Source organism: Plectropomus leopardus, chromosome 9 (assembly GCF_026936395.1).
Source record: "Plectropomus leopardus strain MGB_pleo_1.0 chromosome 9, ASM2693639v1, whole genome shotgun sequence".
NCBI lineage: Eukaryota > Metazoa > Chordata > Actinopteri > Perciformes > Serranidae > Plectropomus > Plectropomus leopardus.
In genome coordinates this window covers 1269395-1293653 of record NC_142184.1, presented here as the reverse complement: position 1 = coordinate 1293653, position 24259 = coordinate 1269395, and the positions used below count along the sequence as shown (strand labels likewise).

The 24259-nt window shown below is 41.6% G+C and overlaps 2 protein-coding genes across 5 annotated transcripts; both read right to left on the bottom strand.

Annotated features, from left to right (window-relative positions):
- Nucleotides 1-319: 319 nt before the first annotated feature.
- On the bottom strand, nt 320-5029 carry mrgbp (MRG/MORF4L binding protein). The gene is made up of 5 exons (XM_042481435.2): nt 4786-5029; nt 3488-3609; nt 3278-3359; nt 2708-2782; nt 320-1673 (listed from the first exon to the last, which is right to left on the bottom strand). The coding sequence occupies exons 1-5, from the start codon at nt 4925-4927 to the stop codon at nt 1459-1461; spliced, it is 636 nt and encodes a 211-aa protein (XP_042337369.1). The 5' UTR covers nt 4928-5029; the 3' UTR covers nt 320-1458.
- Nucleotides 5030-6048: 1019 nt separating this feature from the next.
- Nucleotides 6049-22861, bottom strand: hm13 (histocompatibility (minor) 13). 4 transcript variants are annotated; one of them, XM_088081627.1, is made up of 12 exons: nt 22440-22858; nt 20202-20237; nt 17087-17185; nt 16120-16202; nt 15931-16019; nt 13903-13988; nt 13567-13692; nt 13029-13086; nt 12592-12712; nt 12194-12296; nt 11822-11907; nt 6049-8750 (listed from the first exon to the last, which is right to left on the bottom strand). In XM_088081627.1, exons 1-12 carry the CDS (start codon nt 22656-22658, stop codon nt 8681-8683), a joined length of 1176 nt encoding a protein of 391 aa, XP_087937753.1. In that variant the 5' UTR covers nt 22659-22858; the 3' UTR covers nt 6049-8680. The 4 variants fall into 4 exon arrangements, with proteins under 4 accessions (XP_087937753.1, XP_087937754.1, XP_087937751.1 ...); XM_088081625.1 differs by lacking the exon at nt 6049-8750 and adding an exon at nt 9458-10531 and having other exon boundaries at nt 22440-22861; XM_088081628.1 differs by lacking the exon at nt 20202-20237 and having other exon boundaries at nt 22440-22855.
- Nucleotides 22862-24259: the final 1398 nt, after the last annotated feature.

The following is a 24259-nucleotide window of genomic DNA, read 5'->3' as shown; positions in this document are numbered from 1 at the left end:
AGAACCGATGCCATCCGGGTTTCAAAGGGTTAATGCGGCGATCCAACCGAAAATCGAGGTTTGGTTCCCGTTAAAGAGACGCGGCGCCCGATGGTCCATCCTGTTGAATTTGGACCTTTAACACCGTAAGCGCTGCTCTCTAACGGATGCTGTGTTGTAGCGTTTTAACGAGAATCTAAATGAAAATACAGATTTTTCTGTTTTAAACTTTAAAAGTTAGTCTTCTGGCCGCAGTCACATTTTTAAGTTTACTGAATTTGAAAATACAAGTTTAAACCTTTTTTTTTTAATTCAGTGAATCTCCAAATTTAAGGCAACCCAGACATCAGCATCTTTAATAAACTTCATTTAAAATAATGTGAAAAACTAGTTGCAATCACATAATTTTATGAGGAATCAACCATATTCGGGATTATGGTAATTATTATTTTACTCAAAAACTTGTTTTAATAATGTGGAAAAATTAGTTGACTAACTTAAAAAAGAATGTGTTCATGGTTAAAGTAACAGTACATAACACTTCCTGTTAAAGAGTGTAATTCCTTTTAAATAATGTTGGACCAACTTTATTTTTATGATTAATTACTTTAAAATGTATGTTCATAAATATGGTCAATAAATATTAAAGTTTTTAAGCTGATAACCCGAACAACTTCATTAGTTCCAACCAAGTTTTCCACATTATATAAAACAAATTCTTACGTGTAATTTTAATTACCGTATTTAAGAACACGTTTTAAGATTTTTCAACAGTTTTTTCACATTATTTAAAAGGAATAAAGTTTATTTATTTTCATTTTTTTTTACAGTGAGCCTGAAAGGTGAAATCTGCTCTTAAAGGACCATTTCACTGATTTTCCCTCTCGGTGTGCGTCCCGGTGTCGGGGAGCTCTGCTGCACGTTTTTAAAGACGCATGAAGCCTTCGGCGTCTCCGCGGGGAGCCGTGCCACAAATGACAGACGTCCTCGAGTGATGTCACTTGAGTCGGCGTCAGAGGAAGACAACGGCTTTGAAAAGTAAATAAATGGAGGTAAAAACGTGATGACCTCTGCAGCCTGCAGGCTCCTCAGCTGCTACCAAAAGTTTCTGAGCAAACTACTGGCGGTTGAGTTGCATTGTGGGTAATGTAGGCGGCATGTATTTACAAAAGAAGAAGACGAACGCATGGAATAAAAAAGGCGATATGTCCGGTTCTGCTGCAGAACTCAAAAATTGAAATTAAGATAAAGAAGTTTTGCCGCCGCTGCGGTCGGACATCACGAGACGAAGACACACAACGAAACACGAAGCGTCCCCTCCTCTTCATCCGACTGTTTCCTGTCTGCAGCGCGGCGGTCAGACAGCGGACGGTCGTGTGACTCACAGCTCGCAGGTTTGATTCCCGTGACGGAAGATTTCTACTTTGTACCGCCTCCTCTCTCTCTCCTCCACCCTGTCTCTGTCTCTCTGTCCAGCTCTCAGGTGCGTCTCCTCTTGGCTCCTCCCGGACTCGCCGGGTTGGAAGACGACAGCAGTTTCTCGGCCGCCCGGCTCCTCTTCCTTTTCTCCGCCTCCTTCGCTCCTCCTCCTCCCGCCGCTCCTCCGTCACTCCCTCCCTTCTCCTTGTCTCGCTCTCTGTCTTTGTCCCGACTGCTGCTAGACCGCTCCGACATCTTCACCGAGGAGTTACTGCCTGAAGACAGAGAGACAGGAGACAGAGAGAGACACAGTGAGACACAGTGAGACACAGAGAGACGCAGAGAGACGCAGAGAGACGCAGAGAGACGCAGAGAGACACAGTGAGACAGGAGACACACAGATGCAGAGAGAGACACAGAAATCCTTGAAGTGTCTGAAAATCCTAAAAACGACCTAAAATCCTTGAAACCTCCTAAAATGCCGGACGTCCTAAAATCCACGACATTTCCCACAATGCCAGAGACGTGGTTAAATCGCTGTGGCGTCTGGTCTTCTGTCATTTTGCAACATAAAACAAAATCTCATGCGAGAACATTTTTAACAAAGTTTACATCGTTAACTCGCTCGTTTTTTGCTCGCCTTCACGAACGCTGCCGTCATCCGCAGACGCCTCATTGGAGGTTCCCAAAAAACAGCGTCTTCATTTAGCCTCTGAGCTGCTCTGATTCAGCTGCTCTGCGGTCTTTAAAATGTTGTATTTTCCTCAATGATATGCACTTTATGCACTATTTTCAGCTTTATTTTTATCAGTATTATCTTAATGGCTTTTGTTTTCCATCTCATGTTTTTCACTCTGTGCATTTAATTTTTATCTTTATTTTTATTTACTTTTACTAGTATTATCAGGTGGGTTTTATCCATGTGAAGATGCTTTTTATCTCCTCTGCTCTGGTCTTAATTTATTTTTATTTGCAGCTTTTATTTTGTCTTCTATGTGTTTTGATGTGAATCACTTGGTGCATTTAATTCTTTGTGTAAAGCACACGAGGTGCATTTCTCGTATGAAAGGTGCTCAACAAATAAAGATTATTATCACTAAAGTCAGTTCATCGTGAGTCCTGGTGGACGTTTGTGCCAAACTTGAAGTAATTCCCTCAAGACCTTCTCCAGGAATTGTGTCAATGAGAGTAGGACATACGTAGGGACAAGCTGAAGACAGAGCAGACAGAGGGGACAGAGAGGACAGAGGGGACAGAGAGGACAGAGAGGACAGAGAGGACAGAGGGGACAGAGAGGACAGAGCGGTACCTTCTTCATGTGTAGCAGGAGGCTCTCTCTCCATCCTGAACTCCTCTTTGGTCTCCTCCTCGGAGCCCAGCTTCCCTACACAAACAGAGAGGGAAGAACCTTTGAGAACCTTTGAGAACCTTGAAGAGCGTTTCTGACGCTGGTGACGCCTCGTGGTTCTCTCAGAATAACACTTTTTTAACAGCTGGCTGAGGAGGTTTGGCTCTGCGGAGTGTGAGGCCGCGTGGACGCAAACATTTCACGAAACACTTCACAGCTGCTAAAAAAACGGCTAAAAAACACGTCAGGACAACCAGCACGTTTGTTCCACACAAAGCGAATGAACCCGGAAAGAGTTAACTGCACCTCAGCGACACTCACACTCACATTTCATGTTGTCGTGATGGCACCGCGTCCTCAAATGTTGGCCATTATTAGTGACTAAAACGTTCAAATATCCACAAAGTACTGACGCCAAAACTACAGACAAAGGAGCGGCATTATTATTATTATTGTTATTATTATTGTTATTATTATTATTGTTATTATTATTGTTGTTGTTGTTGTTGTTGTTGTTATTAATGTTCTCACCTTCTTTCACCTCCTGGATGATGTCATCGGGCAGAGAGAAGCTCTTCTCTGTGTTTGGAAACGGCAAGATCTCCGACTCGTGCTGCATCACACACACACACACACACACACACACACACACACATTCAGATATGCTTATGCTTAATGTAAACATTGAGTCTGTAGTTTGTGTAACTGTGTGTGTGTGTGTGTGTGTGTGTGTGTGCTCACCAGCGCCTGCATGTCGTACATGGTTCCCAGGTGATCCCAGATGACGGAGGAGGAAACCTGCCGTCCGATGTTCTGACTGAACTTATCTCTGATGCAGATCATGTGGAAGTGACGATTTACTCCTGAACACACACACACACACACACACACACAGTTACACAAACTACAGACTCAATGTTTACATTACAGTAACCTTTATTTAACCCTTTAACACCCAGATCAACATCGGTTGTCCTGTGCTGCGTTCAGACGCCTTTTGCTACAATTAAACCTCTAAAACTTGAAAAAATGGTTCAATTTCTTTTCAAAAAACATGAAAAGGGCAACGAGCAACATGGCAAGAAATGTCCCGCAAACTGGAAAAAGAATGAGAGAAGGTGGGAAGAAAATGACCCCCCAAAAAACCCTCAGGAAAATTATAATTATATATTTTCAAGTATTTTACAGAAAAAAAACTGTTTTTTCTCTCTCTTTGTTTTAGCATTTTCTTAAGGCCATTTTTAATCTTTGTTTTTGCTTATTTTCAGGTCATTTTCTTGTATCTTTTTACTCATTTCTTACTAATTTTTTGGGCATTTCTTGTGAAGTTGCGCATTGCCTTCTTCCCATGTTTTTGGAAGACAGCTAGCCAATTTGCCCAGATCTCAAAGGGTTAACCCTTTTAAACCTGAGCAAATACGATTTTATTCTTTTGAGCAAATTCACAATAAATGGCAAGTGCAAATAATTATTAATAGAAGATGACCTCTGTATGTATACACCAAATCAATTTTCTAAATCTCCTAACTTCTAACATTTATTACCAAGTTGCTTTTTGCCTTTTTCTTCGTGTTTTTTGGGAAAAACGACAAATATTTTGGGTTAAAGGTGATGATGCTCGTGAAAGGGGCCTGACGGCAGCACAGTAAAGGTGATGTCGCTCCTGGTGTTAAAGGGTTAAGTGATGCAGGACTTCTACTTGTGGAGTATTTCCACAGTATGTTTGAGTACTTTTACTTCAGAAATGGAGGTAAATACTAGCTGGTATCACTGGAGTCCTTCACCAAAACACTCGCGTTAGTTTGCAGCGTTTCTGCGGGACTCGTGATGCGGATTTCTACATTAATATTAGTTGTTTTAACGCGTTTCTGATCTGTTTTATAGAGATTTTGTCAAAGACAACACAGCCCGGTATCTGCGGAGACACCAGCATTGTCCCGACCGTCCACGAGCCCCAGTTTGGGAGACACTGGGTTAACTGGTGGGACTGGACAGCCGTTACGGCGGCTAACAGGCTAACGCCGCTAGCCGGGTCTTACCGACGGGTTTGTGTCCGATCATCGCGTGGAACAGACACACCTCCACCTCGTGGCTCCACACCACCGAGTCCTCCCCGGGGACCAAGCCCGAGTCCGGAGGCTTCTCATCGGTCTGATTCAGCGTCACGTCGGCCTCCCCCATCCTCACCCGAGAGGCTGAAAACAAGCTAACTGAGCTAACTGAGCTAACGGGGCTAACGGGGCTAACTGACTGCTCCTCTGCCGGCAGCCGGAAGTACCATTCTACCTCCGGTACTGGTTTTTCAGAATAAATAGTAAAATCTGGTTCGGTGTGTAATAAAATAAAATACAATAAATAAAAATAAAAATTAAAGCAGTTTATTAAATAATAAACAAAATTAATAAACTAATAATTAAGGAAGTAGGTTTTCAGAATAAATGTCAAAATCTGGTCTGTTGTGTAACAAAAAATAAAATAAATATATTTTATTAAATGATAAATTAATAAACTATTAATTAAGGAAGTAGTTTTTCAGAATAAATGTCAAAATCTAGTTCGTTGCATAATAATAAAGATAGTGAGAAAATACATAATAAAAGCATTAAATGCAACAGTCATGACACATAAATAAAGAATAAATACTGGAAATCCGTTCATACACTCCATGCACAGACATTTATCCCGAAACCTGTTTTTGCAGAAAACTTAATTTTGCCCCCAAAAGGAAGTAGTTTTCAGAATAAATGTCAAAATCTGGCTTGGTGCATAATAATAAAGATACTGAGAGAAAATACAGATTGAAAGTAAGGAACTGCAACATTAAAAAAAAAATTGAAATAAATAAATAAATAAATACTGGAAAACCATTCAAACAGTCCATGCAGAGAAATGTGTCACAACAATTATTATTTTTTTCCCCAAAATAACAGTTGATAAGTAACAGATACATTAATTAATAAATTTAATTTTCAATTAAGAAACATAAATGAAAAATGAATACTATCCATTCATACACAGAAATGTATCCTGGAACTTTTTTTTGCCCCCAAAACTGCAAAGTAATGAAGTGACAAACAAATTAATAAAGAAATAAATTCTAACTTTTTTCTGTCTCTGTTTACAGGGGAAAACCCCCCATTGTCAACAGATCAGCAGCACTCTTATTTCATTGAAAAGCTAATTTTTAGGGGTAGTAATTGATGGATTTCATTATATTTGTGTGCATATAAAATGTTAAAACTCTATGAAACTGGAGATGGAAACACTGCGTTTGTGTGACAAAGAACCAGACTGACTCAGAGTTATGCTTCTCTATACGGTGATCAAAACACCAAAAAGTTTATTGCAAATAAAATAGATACAGTCGGGGCCGAAACACGACCTCCTGCACAAATGCAACCAGAGAAAGAGAAAGAAAAATGAAAAACATTTCAGGAACATTATAGTGAAAATGATGAGAGGCTACTGAACGTCACTGAGCTGAACAGAAGCATCAAACTTCTGTTTCTTTTCATGTTTTACATCAAAATACAAAACTGTGCATCTCTTAATAAAGCAACAACATCAATAACACCGAGAATAATATTGTGAGGCTGAATACGTCCAGTCAGAGCAGCGTTATTAAATCTGAGTGAAATGCTTTTCATTTTGCAAAATGTTTAATTGAAAAAAAAAAAATTCCCAAAGTAATAAAAAGAACTAAAAATGTGACTTCAGTGATATAAAGTCAATATTTTGGAGAAAGATTTTCACTTTCCCTCAAAATTCTTCTGACAAATGACTTAAGCCATTTAAATTCAAACTTTACTTTGAAATTCTGTTTAAAAACTGACATTTATTAACCCTTTACAGATATTTACTTTTAAAGGGCCACCGTGCATCATGGGAGATGTAGTTTACATCAAGTTTTTGTTACCGGTATTTCAGAACTTGCATTTTGTTCAATGAACGGTCCAAACCCCCCAAATAATTTAGTTTAGATCAAAACTGAGAATATTTTCGGGGAAACAAAATCACTCCTGTCTCGTCAGCTCCCTCTCACAGCTTATTGGATGAGAAGGCCACGGGGCCCCGCCCCTCGCAGCCTCTCAACCAATAAGGTGTGAGAATGAGGACTGGGAGGACTGGAAATATTCAGCAGAGGAGGTTCAGTGCGCCTCCTCCTCCCTTTACTCCTCTCCTCACACTCCTCTCACAGGCCAGAATTTTAAGACTAAAAATACATCCGACTTCTGTGACCTCAGGCAGGTAAACGCTCACCTGCCCGCCCACTTTAATAATCTCTGCAAACTCAAACTAATAAAAAGGGGGCTGAGTTCGGGGAAAACATGTGATGCTGCGGTCCACGTTAACCCTTTGAGTACAGCAGCTTGATTTCCTCCAAAAACATGGGATGAAGGCAGTGAGCACAAAAGGAAAAATTACCAAAAAAGTACAAGAAAATAAGTAAAGAAAATAAAATAAAAGAGTTCAAAACAAAACAAAACAAGGAAATGAAGTGCTTAAAAATCTGAATTTCAAAGCATAATCTTAAATATGTAATTATGATTATTATAAATATAGTTTTTGCCTCGCTTTTTTCTTCTTTTTTTCCCTAGACATGGTTCCCTAGCTTCTTTAAAAATTAATTTTCTAAATCTACAAATTTCTTGCAATTTGTGGAAAATTTCTTGCCAAATTGCTCTTTGCCTTTTCCCCATGTTTTAGAAAGAAATTACAATAATATGCTCAAAAATTGGTTCAAAGATTGCAATACTTGCAAAGGGCATCAGACAGCACACAAGAACAGTGATGTTGCTCCAGGTGTGAAAGGGTTAACTTTAATTCTCCACAGACTGCATGCTCTGAAAAGTTCACACCTTTCAAGTAAAGAACCGTTTTTGTAAAAGCGCCAATTTCAAAGTCAAAGGCCCACGAGTTTGGAAGGCATGTTTTCTTTAAAAAGATTTTGGACTTTTTTTTTCAGTACAATTTTTAAAGAAAACAAAAAAATCTTAATTTTTTTTAGTTAAAATTTTGTGATGATTTTTAAAGCATTTTTTAAAAAGAAATTGTCTTTAAAAATCAACAAAATTACACCATTTATCTCAGCCAGAAACTGTAAAAACAGAATTGGAATTTTCAAATTTCCACCTGAGCGGACCTCCAACATCTCCCGGTGCAGAGCGCGTGTCGGCCCGTCTGACGTCCGTCAGCAGCCAACAGATGAGAAAATAACTGAACACAATCAAAAACCTCAAACCGGATTTTTTTTTGTCCTGAAATTCTGGCCTTTACCGAGAAACAATGAAACAAAGTCGAAACAACAGAAAACACTGACGTGAGAAAGCAGAAGGCAGAATGAACGGCGGCCCGGCGCCAAATAAACCAGGAAGTGAAGGAACCGCGCCGGGATGATTAACGGGAAGGAGGCGTGTCCGTTTTTACAGCGCGGAATAAACGAGCTGTGGCGGCGGAGAGGATTTAAAAGAATCGTGGTTGGTGTGAATTTTCCACTTTTGAGCCGTAAAAACGTTGATGGTTTCCTGGTCTATCTGAGCCAACGAGCTGCAAACACACAGGAAGATCTGATGGCGTTCCCCAAACATGCCGCTAAACTCCGCGAGCGTCCGGTAAACCGAGGACGCTCGCGGGATGTTTGGGCGTTCGTGTGTGCGAGCAGCTGAGAGGCAGAGAGAGGGATCATGGCAGGCACCGAGTCTCAGCTGAAACAACCTTTAATTACAAACACCGCCACCGGCCGTTACCACGGAGACCAGCTGCCGCTCCCGCGGTTATCACAGACAAACGTTGGCTACATGAGTCCCGCCCCACCCGCGACAAACAGGAAGCTGGAGAGGCGGGAGCGGGAGGGGCTTCAGTGAAATGTGGCGGCAGGTTGGATGAGGAGGAGGGGAGGGAGGAGGAGGAGGAGGAGGAGGGGGGCGATGGATGTTATTGGTCCTTCTTCTCTGATTCTGAGTCCTCTTTCACCTCTGCATGCTCAGGAGGCGTCTCCTCGTACCTGCAGAGGAGGAGGAGGAGGAGGAGGAGGAGAGAGACAAATCCTCTTTACAAGTATTTCCATTTTCAGAGCAAACATTTTGAACATTATGTCAGTTTTATCCTGTGAGACATTTGTGTGTCTGAATGGTGTCTGAATTCTCGAGGTCACAGTGACGTTTGACCACAAAAAAGTCCAAGTGGACGTTTGTGCCAAATTTGAAGAAATTCCCTCTTGAAATATTGGGTTCACAAAAATTGGCCGGACAACCTGAAAACACGATGCCCCCGGCCTCAACTATCGCCGCCGCGGAGGCATCAAAAATATTAAAGATTTACTGGACGGAGGTTTTCGGGGGCAAATGTTGAACTTTAGTTCAACAAAACTTCAGTTATTTAGGAAAAAGCTTTTGTGTTCACTGTGAGCAAAGACGTGACAGAATTTTAAGATTTAAAACTGAATCTCGAGCAGAATTTATATTATACAAAAAGTAGTCCCTGAGTCCACGAGACATTAAGGACATGCTCAAATCTGCACGCCTGCCTCAGCACTGAGGAGATCACTCCGCCGTCTCTGAATAATAGCTCCTGGGAACATGATATTACCACCGCATTAATGCAAGTACGGAGCAACAGTACCTGTAATATCACTTCCTCAAAACTGATTATTGAAACTGTGTGTTTGTAAATGCAGCTGATCAAATGAAAAGTAACAGTCTAAACGATAACTAACACAAAGACGACTTTAATCAGCATAAACCAGCATGTTCTGCACAGACACGTTTAAACTCCGACAAAACAGACCAGAACCACAACAGCAAACTTATCTGCACACTAAAAACCACTCAGTCCAGATCTAGGCATGATGGGAAATGTAGGAGAAGTGACGGGGACCGCAGTGAAATGTGAAAAGGCTTAAAGGCATCAAGAAGCAGAATATTTCGCTAGATAACATTTTATGAATTTTGGAAATGATGATATGTTTTTCATTAATTTTGACTGTTGGACTTTAGCCAGCTCTTGAGTTTTTGGAAATGTTGGTCATCCTCCATCAGCTGTGCCGTGACGCGGAGCTGCTAGTTTAAAAATTCAGGTGTAATCTCTAAATCTGTATATGGAAAATGATTTCCTCTAAAATGATATCTTAGCCGTGACAAAACTGAGCGAGCCGAGCATTTCTGTGTTTATATCTGCTGTATTTAATTCGTTTGGGAAACCTCACGATCGCTTCAAAGCATCAGCACCAGTTGGACTGAAGAGGGACTAGGACACGTGTCCGCAGGTCGTCACTGAGGTCCGACCGACCTGCTGGAGCAGTAAACATGTTTCACTCTACTGACGTGACTGACTGTTTTCCAGGAATTAGTCAGACTTCCTGTGTTTCCATGGAAACTGAGATAACGGTCGCAAAAAGCTGTTTATTTTGAGAGCTAATTGCCTCAAAACATGAATATATTTTAATGTTACATTTTTATTTTTGTTGGTAATAGTTGTGTAATCGCCAAAATGTTGTTGACGTCAACGAGCCGAGCAGATGGAGCGACGGTTTCATGGATGGATGGAGGGATGACAGCAGTCTGAACGGGCTGATTACCTGCCCAGGTGAGACAGGAGTGGGGAGTAAAGACAGAGGGGCGGGGCCTCTACATGGAGGTGGGCTGTAACCGGCGGCGGCGGGGGGAGGAGCCTGTCGCCATAGAGACGGCATCCATGGAGCTCGCCAGGCTGGCGGGCGAGCCGCTGACGGTGGGGAAAGAAGTGAGCCTGGGAGAGCCAGGGAGAACTTCCTCTGATGACTCATAGCTAACCACGGGGGAGACAGAGGAGGAGAGGGGAGAGCGGACGGGTGAGGAGGACAGAAGAAGAAGTAGAAGAAGAAGAAGAAGAAGAAGAAGAAGAAGAAGAAAAGGTGATGAAAATGACAGAAAGAGGGGAGGAGAGAAAGAGAGAGAGAATGTGGTAAGTTTTTATCTTAAACTGTAAAGTCAGAAGCTACAGAGCTCTGCTGCCGAGAGATTTTCAGACAGAGGAAAAAGGAGAGGACGAAGGAGCGAGACCAGAGGATGAGGAGGAGGAGCAGAGGAGGAGGAGGAGCGGAGGAGAGAAGATGGAGAGAAGAATACGCAAGAGGAGAAAGACTGAGTGATGCGGTAGAGAAACGGAGGAGCGACTGAACGAGGTGTTGGGAAGCGATGAGGCTGAAGAGGCGAGCGGCTCGATCAGAGGTCACGCGGATGAGGAGGATGAAGACACGAGACAGATGGACAGAGATGGACAGACATGGTTTATACGATATTATCAAAATACGATATTAATGTGATTTTAAACGTGTTGTGATGTTCGGAGCATTACAATCACATATAATGTGACTCAGCACCTTTTTTTTCAAATTCAAATTATGTCCCCAAAGGAAAACTTTGTCCACATCTGTTTTTAAGATTTCTAACGTTTCCAATCTGTTCATCTCATTTCTGTTAATTTTTACTGACGAAAAATGTATCAGGAGGAGTGAAACAGCTATTGCTCACATCAGTCATGTCCAAGGTGCGTCCCAGGGGCCAGTTTTGACCCGCAGACTGATTTTAAGTGGCCCTCGGCTTTTTTTCCTAAACACTGGTTCATAAAGTGAGATGACTTTGCAGTTTTTTTTCCATGTACTTCACAATAACAGGACAATCCTACAGTTTGGGGACACGGACCGAGGCAAAGCCCACAATTTTACAGGTCCATTTTTGTCCCGACCCTCACCTGTCATGGATTAATGGTCCAAATGAATTATGGGAACATTACAGATGATAATTTTGTTCTAAATCGGACAGAAATGTATTTTCAGAAAATCCATCAATAAATTTTCCATCCCGTTCAGTTTGGTGTGTGTCACGTCACTGTTTTTTAAGTTGCTTACAGGCACCTACAGAGCGCGGCCACGAGCAACAGGACGCAGGACGCCGCGGTCGGCTGAAGGTGACGTCAATAACGAGGACTTTCTGAAAGTTTACTCATTCTCAGCTCCCCGCCGAAATTTCAGACAAACTGAATCAGCGAGATTAAAATGTATTGACTTGAGGTTGTGTGGTTGCTATGGTTACTCACCTGAACATCTCTGTGAGCTCTCCTTTGAACAGTGCTACGATGACGGGGAAGCCGACGCAGGCTGGGACCAGGTAGAGCAGAGCGGGCTGCAGACACACAGACAGTTAACAGAAAAACGTAAAAAGACGTAACAATTTATACTCGGTGTTGGAGATACAATCATTTCATATATCGTACATGAAACAAGCCGCGATACATGAAATATATTGATATATATATTGATACATTACAGTAACTGACTGACAGCTTTTGCCTTTAAGTGCGATTAAATTACATCTAAATGTTTGGAGAGCGTCTCCTCTATCATGGGACTCCATCTGTGAGGACAGATCAGGGATCAGCAGGGGTGACCTCTGACCCTTTGTCTCCTACCTGTGCGTGTTTGAAGGTGTGCATGACGAAGATGGTGAGGCCCAGTCCGAAGATGTAGGCCAAGAAACTGGAGTAAAAATACGTCCTGCTGTTCTTCTTTAAGCTGCAGGAGGAAACACAACAACACAATCTGATCATGAGGAGCACTCAAGCTCCAACTCCTCCTCCTGAGAGAGGAGGAGAGACAGGAGAGACAGGAGAGACAGGAGAGACAGGAGAGACAGGAGAGACAGGAGAGGAGAGACAGGAGAGACAGGAGAGACAGGAGAGACAGGAGAGGAGAGACAGGAGAGACAGGAGAGGAGGAGAGGAGAGACAGGAGAGAAGGAGAGGAGAGACAGGAGAGAAGGAGAGGAGGAGAGGAGAGACAGGAGAGAAGGAGAGAAGGAGGAGGTTACCTGACGTCGAAGCGCAGCAGCAGGGCGATGAAGATTCCCGGGATGACGATGTCTCCCAGTCCCAGCATGGCAAAGTTACTGGCCTCCAGTCCTTTTTCCAGCAGGTCCTGAGGAAACACCACTGCAGGAGAGACAGAATCTCAGCGTGAACCTCCTCCTCTTAGGGCACATTTTTCATGCTTTTCCTCCTTCATTTTTTTGATAACTGTGTGTGTGTTGATGCATATGTGTTTGTGTATTTGAGTGTAATCAGTGAATTTGCAGCTCAGCTCCTACAATAAGTCTAAAATACACTGTGGAAACTAAATAGTTACATTCAGACTGTTCAGGTCCAAAAATGCTCCATTGAAACCCATTCAAACTGACATTTTTGATCCCACAGCCATCAGAGCAGAAAAACAGGACTTGGACTTTGGCGTTTTGCCTCACATACTCACATTTGATTGGTGCTTCAAAGGATTTGGCGACTGTTACCATGACGTTGGTCCCAAAAACCTGGAGACACACAGAGAGAAACAGAGCTCAGATGTGATGTGTTCAGGTTACTGTTGGGAAAAAACGTCTTTTAAGGTCTGGGCTCATATTTTTAAAAATACTAACTGTTCATTTTTGGACTTCAGCAATTAATTAAAGCTACTACTACTACCATTAATAATAACAATAATAATAATAAGATAATAAACTTCAGAATAACAGACATGTTGTATTTATCACTGATAATACTAACAATAATCATTATTAGCACAACTACTAGTACTACAATTAATAATAATAATAATAATAATACGATAATTAACTTCAGATTCACATTTTTTGTTTATCATTGATAATAATACTAACAATAATCATTATTAGTAAAAATAATAATAATAGTAATAGTAATAAAATATTAATAAAATGAAATAATAATAAAGTTCAGAATAACAGAGATGTGCTGATCATTGTGAGCGAGCGTGTGTTAAAACTTGTTCTCACCCAGAAGACGTCGTAGACGAACAGCCCCCCCAGCAGGATGCAGCCGGTGCTGACGTTGTTCAGGTGGAGCAGCTCCACTCCGTTCAGGGCGAACGCCAGGCCGAACAGGTTATTGGCTATCCAGTGCTGTGATGTCACAAAACGCAGTCACGTTGGTGGCCGTTTGTGCCGTGACGTCACTAAATGTTGACGTGGCATCATAGAGTCCAGACGGGTTTTAAAACGTCTGGGATTGATTATCTTTCACTGTGACATGGTGGACTGCTGCCCTGTGATGTCACGAGGACAGACGTCACGCACAAAAACAGCCCATGATATTTAACCTTTGAACTTTACCTTTTTGAGCAGGTACCAGACTCCCACCACGCTGCTGATGAGCAGACACACCAGGTTCTTGGTGTCAAACTCATAGTTGACTATTTCTGCAGAGAGAGAAAAATTTTAAGTATGTTCATTTATACACTTAGTACTTGGTCAGGCTCCTTTTGGAGTTTCGGTTCTAGTGTTTCTAATATTTTTAATTTTTTCTTTTTTTCCCTTTAATTTTTTTTACATTTTTCTCGCTGTAAGCCATAATTATAAAAATTAAACATTTTAGTTTATGTAATGAGTCTAAAATATATCAAATAGTGACTTTCTTAAAAAACCAACAGAAAATATTGATCTTTTTCACAATATTCAAATTTTTTGAGATGCACTTGTATATAACCTGAGGACAACTGACAAAACAGATTACAAAGAATATGTTTTCCTTTAAGGATTTCTGACTCCACCACGGTCTGTGGACATGAGATGAATTTGGGGTGTTCTTCACAGTAACTGTTATTTTTAATTCTTTCTACTGAAGACATTGTCCAATTAAAAACAGTTTCCAGTGAGAACAACAGAGATTTTGTTCCTTGTTGAAAGACATGTTGAACATTTCAATCAATCTGACTGTATTTGTATAGCACTTTTCATACAAGCAGAACTGTAACACAACATGCTTCATAAAGTCTCTCTCACACACACACACACACACACACACACACACACACACACACACACGTGTACACGTACACACACACACACACACACACACACACGTACACAAGCACATGGACAGAAGAGCAAGACCTTGTAATGAAGAAACCACTAAAATAAGAGTGCTCATTAAAGCTCTCAACTGAGAAAATGCTACCATAAGTGAGGAAACACCTGAGGCAGGATAAAACCTATAAATAAAAAGATAAAAATAAAATAATAATAATAACAATAGAAAAATACATAAATAATAATAAATAAATAAATAGTAAAGGTAAATGACAGGACAACAGCATGTATAACAATAGATAAAATGTTTTTTAAAAATACCCAAATGATCACAGCAAAACTAAAATGCATAAATAAAGAAACAGTCAAAAAATAAATAGGTGAAGTGAATTAAAAGCCAGACTAAAAAGGTAGGTCTTCAAACGTGTTTCAATACTGTGAGCACCACAAACTGCATCTCCACTCAGAGCCGAAACCACCTGATGAAAGTCCGAGGGGACGATTTTCAGCCTTAAAGCTCAGAGCTCAAACACTCGTCCGGGCACGCTCTGCTCAGCGCCGGTCGACGGTTTGCACAGACACGTTTTAAATCGTCACGACATACTGTGAAGTGATGTGCATCTGACTGGATAAATGAGAGTCTGATTAAACTTCACGGGTTGTGTGAGAGTTTGTAAACTGGCGTTTTGATAACGTTTGGCTGCTGCTGAACGTGAAACCGTGTTTACTTCAGTTCCCAAAGAATGAGAGAAAAACAGAGTTTTCTTCATGAATTCAAGTAAAGACGTGCCGAGTATTTGGTATACAAACGGTCCATTTTCAGTCACTGTATTGTTTTAATATTTGGTTTTTAAACTCCTTTGCGAAAAAGACATTCGACTCTGATTTAACCCTTTAAAACCTGGATTGAAATCCGTTGTCTTGTGCTGCGCTCAGACGCATTTCATCAGCATTTCAAGCTCTGAGAAAATTGGGATGATTTCCTTAGAAAATATGGGAAAAACTCAAGCAGCAACTTCACAAGATATGTAGCTTTGACATTCATATTGAACTGCCAAAAAACGATTCTACTGCCACAACTGAGAGTCGGGAACAGCCCGGGAAATTAATCTGAAGGGTTACAAGATGTTTAAAGAGGAAAAGGAAGATTTAATGACTTCATCTTAAGGTGTCACAAGACAAAAACGTCTGAAATAACGACAGCAGAGGTTTGTGGGGAAATACCCTCTTTTGTAACGTGGGTGAACCCGTCCTCAAACTAAAGAGCGCCGCCTGGACTGCACGAATCATCAGTGAAAAATCAAACAGCACTTGGTTTGCAGCAGGCCTCACCTTCTTTGGACTCGCCGGAGCCCTGAGTGAAGAGCAGCTGGTACTGTTTGTTTGGGAAAGAGTCTGGAAAGATTCTGGACATCAGCGGACTAAGAGACGGAGACGAGGACAGAGTGAGAATCAACTACAGCGTCCACGCTGTTTAACTCAATTTACTTTGCTGGTTTTTGAGGCTGTGCGTTGTTTTACCTCATCGTGTGAGACAGAGCCAGGACGCCCAGGCCGAAGAAGTAGACCGACAGCAGCAGATTGATGTACTCTTGAGAAAACACCTGCATCAGAACACAACATTAACCCCTTAGGGACTGTTGGACAAGCTGTTTCATTCTTCTTTTTATTTATAATTGTCATGCATGTGTCCTAAATGTAGTCCAGATTGTGTATTTGAGTGTAATCAGTGAATTTGCAGCTCAGCTCCTACAATAAGTCTGAAATACACTGTGGAAACTAAATAGTTACATTCAGACTGTTCAGGTCCAAAAATGCTCCATTGAAACCCATTCAAACTGACATTTTTGATCCCACAGCCATCAGAGCAGAAAAACAGGACTTGTATTATTTCTGGGTGTCATTCTGGGCTTTTGACTCTGAATTTGTCATTTTGACTATTTTCCACCAGTGATGATAAAAGAAACAATCTACCCGGCATGTAGTATGTTGAAAATAATTCTTTTATTGTGTTTTTTTATCTTAAAAGGTAGTGGCGTCACAACAAAAGCCTGACATTTAAAAGGGTTAAAATTCTGAAAAGTATTGAATACATGTTATTTTTCAAACCCTAATTTTGAAAGGCACATTTAGTGAGTATTTGACACTGCACAAAAAATAATAATAATGTAAAAAATCAATGTTGCTGCTAATCATTGACATATCTCAGGCTCTGATAATGAAAAAAATCTACTTTGCATGAAGTATATTGAAAATAACTCATTTTTGTGTTTTTTTTAAAACTAACTCAATGAAAGTGGGAAATATTATTGATGTATAATAATTTTTAAAGCTTAATTTTGAGAAGTGCATTTTGTGCACGGAGCTATACAAGTGTGTGTACTATTATAACAGGTCCTAAAGGGTTGAATTGAGTATAGTGGGAACATTTATCCAAACGCTCTCTACAGGAGGCCCCTGCAGGAGGCGTGAGGAAACCCTGTGTTACCTTGAAGAAGAGGTAGAGCCCAAACAGAGTGCAGCTGGCGATGATGGGAAACCTCGCCGCGTCTCGACTGGTGATGGTTTCTGGCATGTCTGATGTATTCTGGGAGGACAGAGACACAGAGAGGAGAGATGAAGAGATTCTTTCACTTTGTCTCCTCTTTCCTACACTCGTATTTTGAGTATAACTCATCTGCCAAAACAAAACAAAAAAATTATTTTCCATACTCTGTTTTATCGATTCTTATTCAGACCTGGACGACTAAAATCAAACTTCACACTGCGTAGGAGCTCCATGTCAGGACGGCGGTGAAGTCACAGTTCCAGAAATGTGCACTTGTGTGTATCTGATTCGCCATTTTGCTGGCAGACCGTTTTTTCTCCTTTCGTAAGTGAGGGAGCTCCTTTTTTACTTCACACAGGACAAATGTCCCTCTGAGCGCGGCCTTGGCTCGATGCTTCTATCACAGCAACCAGGACGAAATCTGCTCTGCAACACTCATCACGTTTACATGATGCTCGAAAAAGTGGAATTAGTGCGACTAAAACTGGGCTTTTAAAATACATGTAAACTAGAGCTGGGCGATACGGAAAAAGTCTCATCACCGTCATTTTTTTATATCAGTCAATATCGATATATATCACGATATACATCAAATCACTATTTCTGTCGAGCTGCCGATTTCTGTCTGCGCGCTGAAGCGGGCTGATGGACATGTCCACATTGAAGCAGGCTGATGGACATGTCCGCACTGAAGCAGGCTGATGGACATGTCCGCACTGAAGCAGGCTGATGGACATGTCCGTATAAGCGGGCTGATGGACATGTCCGCACTGAAGCAGGCTGATGGACATGTCCGCACTGAAGCGGGCTGATGGACATGTCTGTGCTGGAGCGGACTGATGGACATGTCTGTGCTGGAGCGGACTGATGGACATGTCTGTGCTGGAGCGGACTGTCGAACATGTAATATCATAATGAAACCATCATGTTAATGTCAGAATTTTAATTTAGTTACATTTAAGCCATTATTTCCCGGTTCATGATCCCTCTGATGTAACAGCTTCAAGCGTCTCTCGGTAAGGGCTGTCTGACAGCGAGGTGAAGCGCTGAAAATATTCTAAATATAGCGTAAACTTAAACTGATTCCACTTAAAATGTTCCTACTTCCCACTAACTCACAGGTGAGTGTAACACTGTCTCTGTTACTGAGGTTTGTCCTCATCCTGAGTGTCCATGCCGTCCCTCTACACTCAGACCTGAACTGCTGCAGTTACTAAAAGACACAGACAGACAGACACGGAGAGACGACAGCCGACTGACAGGAGTCGCTGACAGAGGAGAGTCACCTCCGTCTATATTCTCCTCCGTCTCCTCCCCCGAGACACAAACTGGGACAGAGAGGAGACACTAGATGAGACAAAATGAGAGGAAAGGAAAGCGGAAAGAAGAGGAGAGGATCCGTGTTGCTGCACTAAAAGCTAAGCACAGCCGCATTATCCAGAGCAGCTGACGTTAACCCTTTGAAACCCGGCAATTTGGCGATTTTTTTTTTTTAAACATCTGAAAAAAGGGAAGTGAGAAACTTAAAAGAAGTGACTTAAAAATTAGCAAGCAATGCAATTAAAGTAAAAAGTACAAATGAAAAACTAAGTGTTTGAAGAAAAAGTAAAAAAGTAGCTTAATAATTATACTTATTATTTTAAATTATTCTAAATATATAATTATGATGGATAAGAGGAGCAGCTGCTGCAAAGGCTGTAAATGCAAACTTTTAAGGCATGTTTCCACTACATGGTACTCTACTCTACTCTACTCTACTCTACTCTACTCTACTCTACTCTACTCTACTCTACTCTACTCTACTCTACTCGCCTTTGGTGTCGGGTACTTTTCATTACCATTAGAAGAGGGGTGCGTGCCCCACCGACTCCCCTCCCTCCCCGCCTCAGCGTAGCTGGTCGTCATAGCGACGCCACCCAAAACTGCCTCAACGTCATCTTCAACGCGACACATACGCACAGACTCGCACTCGCTGCATACGCTTGTCAGACAGCAAGGTTACGATTAACCCTTCAGGGCCCACTTTATTATTACACAAACTCACCCTGCACACAAAATGCACTTCTCAAGATCAGGCTGTAAAATAATATTACACATTAATTAAATTTTTGACTTCCATTGAGTTTATCTTTTCAACCAACATCAGTCCCAATCATAAATTCAAATATTCATGAATTTTCAGAATTTTAACCCTTTAAATGTCATGTTGTTGTCATGATGCCACTATGTTCTTACATGAAAAAAACACAAAAAAAATGAATTATTTGCTAATATACATGCTAAGTACATTTTCATGTTTTGTCAGTCATGTTTTTCTGCTTTGATGGCTGTGGGATCAAAAATGTCACTTTGAATTGGTTTCTGTGGAGCATTTTTTGACCTGAGCTGGAAATTCACTGATTCAACTAAAATACACAATCTTGCCAAAATGTATGATACTGGAGGAACACAGCCAAAATGATCCAAAAAAATTAACAATGAAAATTGGTAAAATGTGCCAAAAAGTCCGTAAAGGTTAAGTTTTGCTTTACTGTGCCTGACGCTCTGCTGCTCCGTCTGAGCCCAAAAAACACTCAAGAGTGTACAACCAAACGAACACTTTACATTTTCCAATCGTGCTTCAGCTGAATAGCTCAGCTCCAAAAATATAAATTCAATGTGTGGCTGCAGATGTTTTTATTGTTGCAAGCTGCCACAAATAAATGACTGTGGGGGAAACTCTAAACCAGATAAATGAGACTGGGACTGCACGCCGCGAGTCGCGTGACAGTTTGCAAACGGATAATTTGATATCGCTTTGCTGTTGTTAAACGTGGTTCCCTGATAAAGACATGAGAGAATTCATTCACAATTCAAGGTTAAGGAAAATGACTGTATTACATTTTGTAGGTGAAGTATTGCTCTCAGTGATTGTTTTCTGCAGGCTCATCACTGAGGAGGAGGCTGTTAGTGAACTCCGTGTTAAACTGCTGCAGTGTGGGTGTGTTTCCCATCATGTGAACAAACAGCGTGCAGTTTGTGTGTATTTGGTGCTCTCAGCGGCTCTCATACTCACTCTGAACCCAGAATCGTAATCATTGTCTCCGAGCTCCTACGGGCAGACGGGCAGACAGACAGAATGGATGGACAGACAGGTGTGCACAGACAGACAGGGAGAGAGAGGGATCAGATCGGCAACAAAGAGGACTGGAAGCAAGGGTGCAAAAAAAAAAATCAAATCAAACCAGCAGGAAACATTTCATTGTTGTTGAATGCTGAGAGGAAAACTTTAAATTATTTTTGTTATTTGACCTCATTTTAAGGTGGCTGACAGAGGACAGAGAGAGAAAGACAGGGAGAGTGCAGAGAGGAAGGAGGACGGCATGCATCGAGGTCCAGGAGCCGGATTCAAACCCAGAAAAACCAGAGACAAAACCTGAGACAAAACCCAGAGACAGAGACAGCACCTGTTTTTATCGTCTCTGCCTGTCTCTAACTCCGTCTCTGCCCTTCACTCCCACTGAGTTACAACGCGTTTTCACGGACAACATTTCTACACTTTTCCAAGACTTTTCAAGGACCCAATATTTTGGTTTCCCCTCCCTGACCTGCCCAGCATTTTTCAAAAATATAAGATTTAAACTCTATTCAAACATAATTTTAGTATCCCCAACCATGTGTTTAGGACTGCCCGAGATTTCCTAAAATTCAACAATAATATCGGTTTTTACGGTTTAAGGCTGTGATAACGGGTGTCGTTTTAGCGGTTCTATAAGAAAACATCGCCTCGAAACCTGTTTTCTTAAAAAATAAATCACCAATTTATATATCCATCTATAGACAGATGTGTGTGTGTCTGTGTGTGTGTCTGTGTGTGTGTGTGCGTGTATATGTGTACACAAATACATACATAAACATATATTATAAACACACACACACACACATCACTTTCATGTTTGTTTTGTTTATTACTTTTCTTTTTTTGAGCTTATTTTCTGATTATTTGTTCGTAACATTTTACTATTTTCTTGTTAATGTTTTTTTACTTATTCTCAGATGGTATTCTTGTAATTTCTTAAACTTATTAACTAACTATTGCTAACTTTCGGGCCGTTTCTCGACAGGTTGCTTATTACTTTCTTACTATTTTAAAAAGAAAACCAGCCAAGTTTCAAATGGTTCACTGTGCAGCCCTGTGTATATTATTGTACTATCAAACTGTTTTATAAGTACTTTTACATTGATTTAATTTATATTTATTTACAAAATGATGGGATGTTTAAACTCTAATATTATATCATAACTTACTTGTTGGTTCATATTTTGTATTTTAAAAAAATCAGAATCTGTATGTAACAAGTTTTCAAGGCCTTCAGATAAATGCAGTGGAGCAGAAAGTAAACACTCAAATAAAGTACAAGTACACGACCTGGCCATGGTACTGTGGTACTTCACCTCCACGCTGCAGGGAGGAAGTGGGAGGTTTTTTACCGTTACCTAAAGCTACCAGGCACAACTGCGCATGTCTGCAAAACTCCCCAAAAGAGTGCAAATAATCTCTCTTGTACACGTCACACACACACACACACACACACACACACACACACACACACACACACACACACCTGTATGCCGGCTCTGCTTTCAGCTACACGTCAACTCTTCACCTCCTCCATCAGCTTTCATTTACAAACTAACTTAGTAAATTACAGTTTCTTCTCTGCGTCTCTTTGAGCTGTCTCTGTGTTCACCTGTCCACGTGTGTCCCCCGGCCTGTTTGTCCAGTGTGACAGCAGGTAAACACACCGGGGGGCACAGGTGTAAACAAACACCTGGGTGCACGAGCATCCCATCAGCGGTGACCCGCGCCGGAACAAAACCCATCACAACAGAGATACACAAGTTAATATGTACATTTTTAAAAAATAAACCTGTTGAGACCCAAAAATCACCACCGCGAGCCCCCAAACACACCGGAGAGAAGCCGCGTGCAACAAGTAGGAACAGATTTTGTCAGCTGCTAATTAACTGAAAATAACCGTCAAAATGCTAACAGCTGTAACGACCTTTCGCTCAAACCCGGCTCATCTCAAACTAAAGTAATCGATCATTTTGATAACTGTTTGATCCTGCGGAGCTGCAGTTTGTGCCTCTGTCCGTGTTCAGTTTGAGGGAAGATTTTTAAGACTTTTAGGAGTGACTCCGCTTAGCCGTTAGCTGAGCTAGCTGTAGCCGCTGGAGGCTAGCGGCAGACGGGCTGGAGCGAAGCCGCCTCACCGCGCTCCGTTCCGGGCGAGCTGTCGCGGGGAGTTACCTTAGATTTGGAGCAGGAGACGGACCGCAGCGCCCCGAAGAAGATGGGCAGCAGCGCCATGAACACCAGGCTGCCGTACGCCAGCGCCGTGCCCTCCGGGGTGGCCACGAATTTGGCCGTGGCGTTGAGCGCCTCGGTCCCGTTGGAGTCCGTGGCGTTCAGGGCGTCCAGGACGGCGGCCTCCGGGGCCGCGGCCGGGACCGGTTCTGCTTCAGACATGGTTCTCTTCGGAGCCGGGCGACAGGGGGGAGCGCTGGCAGTGCTGGGGCGGCGGCGGAGGCTGACAGACGGGTAGAGGCGGAGGCTGGAGCCGCTGTGAGTCTCTCATTCATCCACAGCAGTGAAGCTGCTCTGCGGCTCCGTAAGGCCACGTTTCCTAAAACAGCGCGAGAGAGGCGGAGAGCGAGGAGGTCTCACTCTGCTGCTGTTTCCAGTGACAGGAAAATATAACACACTGACACTCAACTGACGGCCCGCGGGCCAAATCTGGCCCCAGACAGGGTGCCGTGAGGCTCTACAAACCATTTTCTAATTCATAATAAGAATAAAGTGATTGACACTGTGAATTGTTTTTGTACCTTTAGTCTCCATAAGGTGTCAGAGTGAATAAAACAGCATGAAAATAGAGCTTGTTGATTAAATAAAGAGCCAGAGGAGGATCCCCCACACCCGCGACAGAGGTCCTAGATAATGTCCTAAAATCCCCAAAACTTCCTATGAAGCTAGAGACAGTCTGAAACCCTAACTTCTAGAAACATCCTCCAAAAATCTAACTAATACAACCTAGAAGATCTTCTAAACGTCCTAATTTACTACAAATGTCCTAAAATTCCTTGACATTCAAGAATCTTGTAAAGGTCCTAAAATCTCATTAACGCCCTTTATCCTACAAATATGCCAAAATCCAAGAAAAGTCCAGAAATCCTAGAAATGCCATAAAGAAATGTCTTTCAATCCCCAAATTGTCCTGAAATCCAAGAAGCATCCTAAACGTCTTAAAATTCAAGAAACGCCCTGAAATAAGACAATGTGGTTAAGTCCTAAAAACGTCCTTAATCCCTGGAAACATCCTTAAAAAAAAGTCCAGACATCCTAAAAATGTCCTAAAATCCAAGAAAACATTGTTTTAAAAAAATTATAAATGTGCTAAAATCCTAGAAAAAAATTCCTACAATCATAGAAATATCCTAAAATCACAGAAAAGTCTAAAAATCTTTAAAATGTCCAAAAATCCTAGTAATGCTGTACAACCTAGAAACATTTTAAAATCCTTTAAACGTCCCAGAATCCTAGAAATGTCCTTTAATCCTAGAAATATACCAAAATCTGAGAAAAATCTAGAAATCCAAGAAAAGTCCTGGAAACAATCATAAGAAAAAAGTCCAGAAATCCTAAAAATGTCCAAAAATCCTAGTAACATTGTACATCCTATAAATGTTCTAAAAATCCTGGAAACATCCTATAATCCTAGAAATGCCCTTAAATACCAGAAATGTCCTAACTATCACTATACTATCACTTCTAAGTAAATTTAAGTTCTGATTTCTTCTTCCACCACTCAGGTACAAGTTGTTCCTGAAACCCTCAGGTGTTTTTTCTTTGCTGACGTGTGAAACAGCTTTCCAAAAATACACGATCTCTGCAGTAAAGACCTTGCCGTGTCTTCTTCGTTGGTGGAACAAGTTGTTCTGAGACACATCCGGCTGCAAAACGACAGCGGCGCCTGCAGGCAAACAGTGGGGCAGAAAACACCCGTGGTCAGGCCTGCAGGCAAACGAGAGGGCAAAAAACACCCATACTCACGCCCGCAGTCAAGCAGG

Excerpts from the sequence above, each read along its gene's own strand:
- mrgbp (XM_042481435.2), bottom strand. The coding sequence starts at position 4,927 with ATGGGGGAGGCCGACGTGACGCTGAATCAGACCGATGAGAAGCCTCCG. Across the intron at positions 3,610-4,785 it reads GATCGGACACAAACCCGTCG|GAGTAAATCGTCACTTCCAC; the intron begins GTAAGACCCGGC and ends GTGTGTGTTCAG. Across the intron at positions 1,674-2,707 it reads TCCTGCTACACATGAAGAAG|GCAGTAACTCCTCGGTGAAG; the intron begins GTACCGCTCTGT and ends CTCTGTCTTCAG.
- hm13 (XM_088081625.1), bottom strand. The coding sequence starts at position 22,658 with ATGTCTGAAGCAGAACCGGTCCCGGCCGCGGCCCCGGAGGCCGCCGTC. Across the intron at positions 16,203-17,086 it reads GGCTCTACCTCTTCTTCAAG|GTGTTTTCTCAAGAGTACAT; the intron begins GTAACACAGGGT and ends GTTCTGATGCAG. Across the intron at positions 12,297-12,591 it reads CTGCTGCGCTTCGACGTCAG|CTTAAAGAAGAACAGCAGGA; the intron begins GTAACCTCCTCC and ends TTCCTCCTGCAG.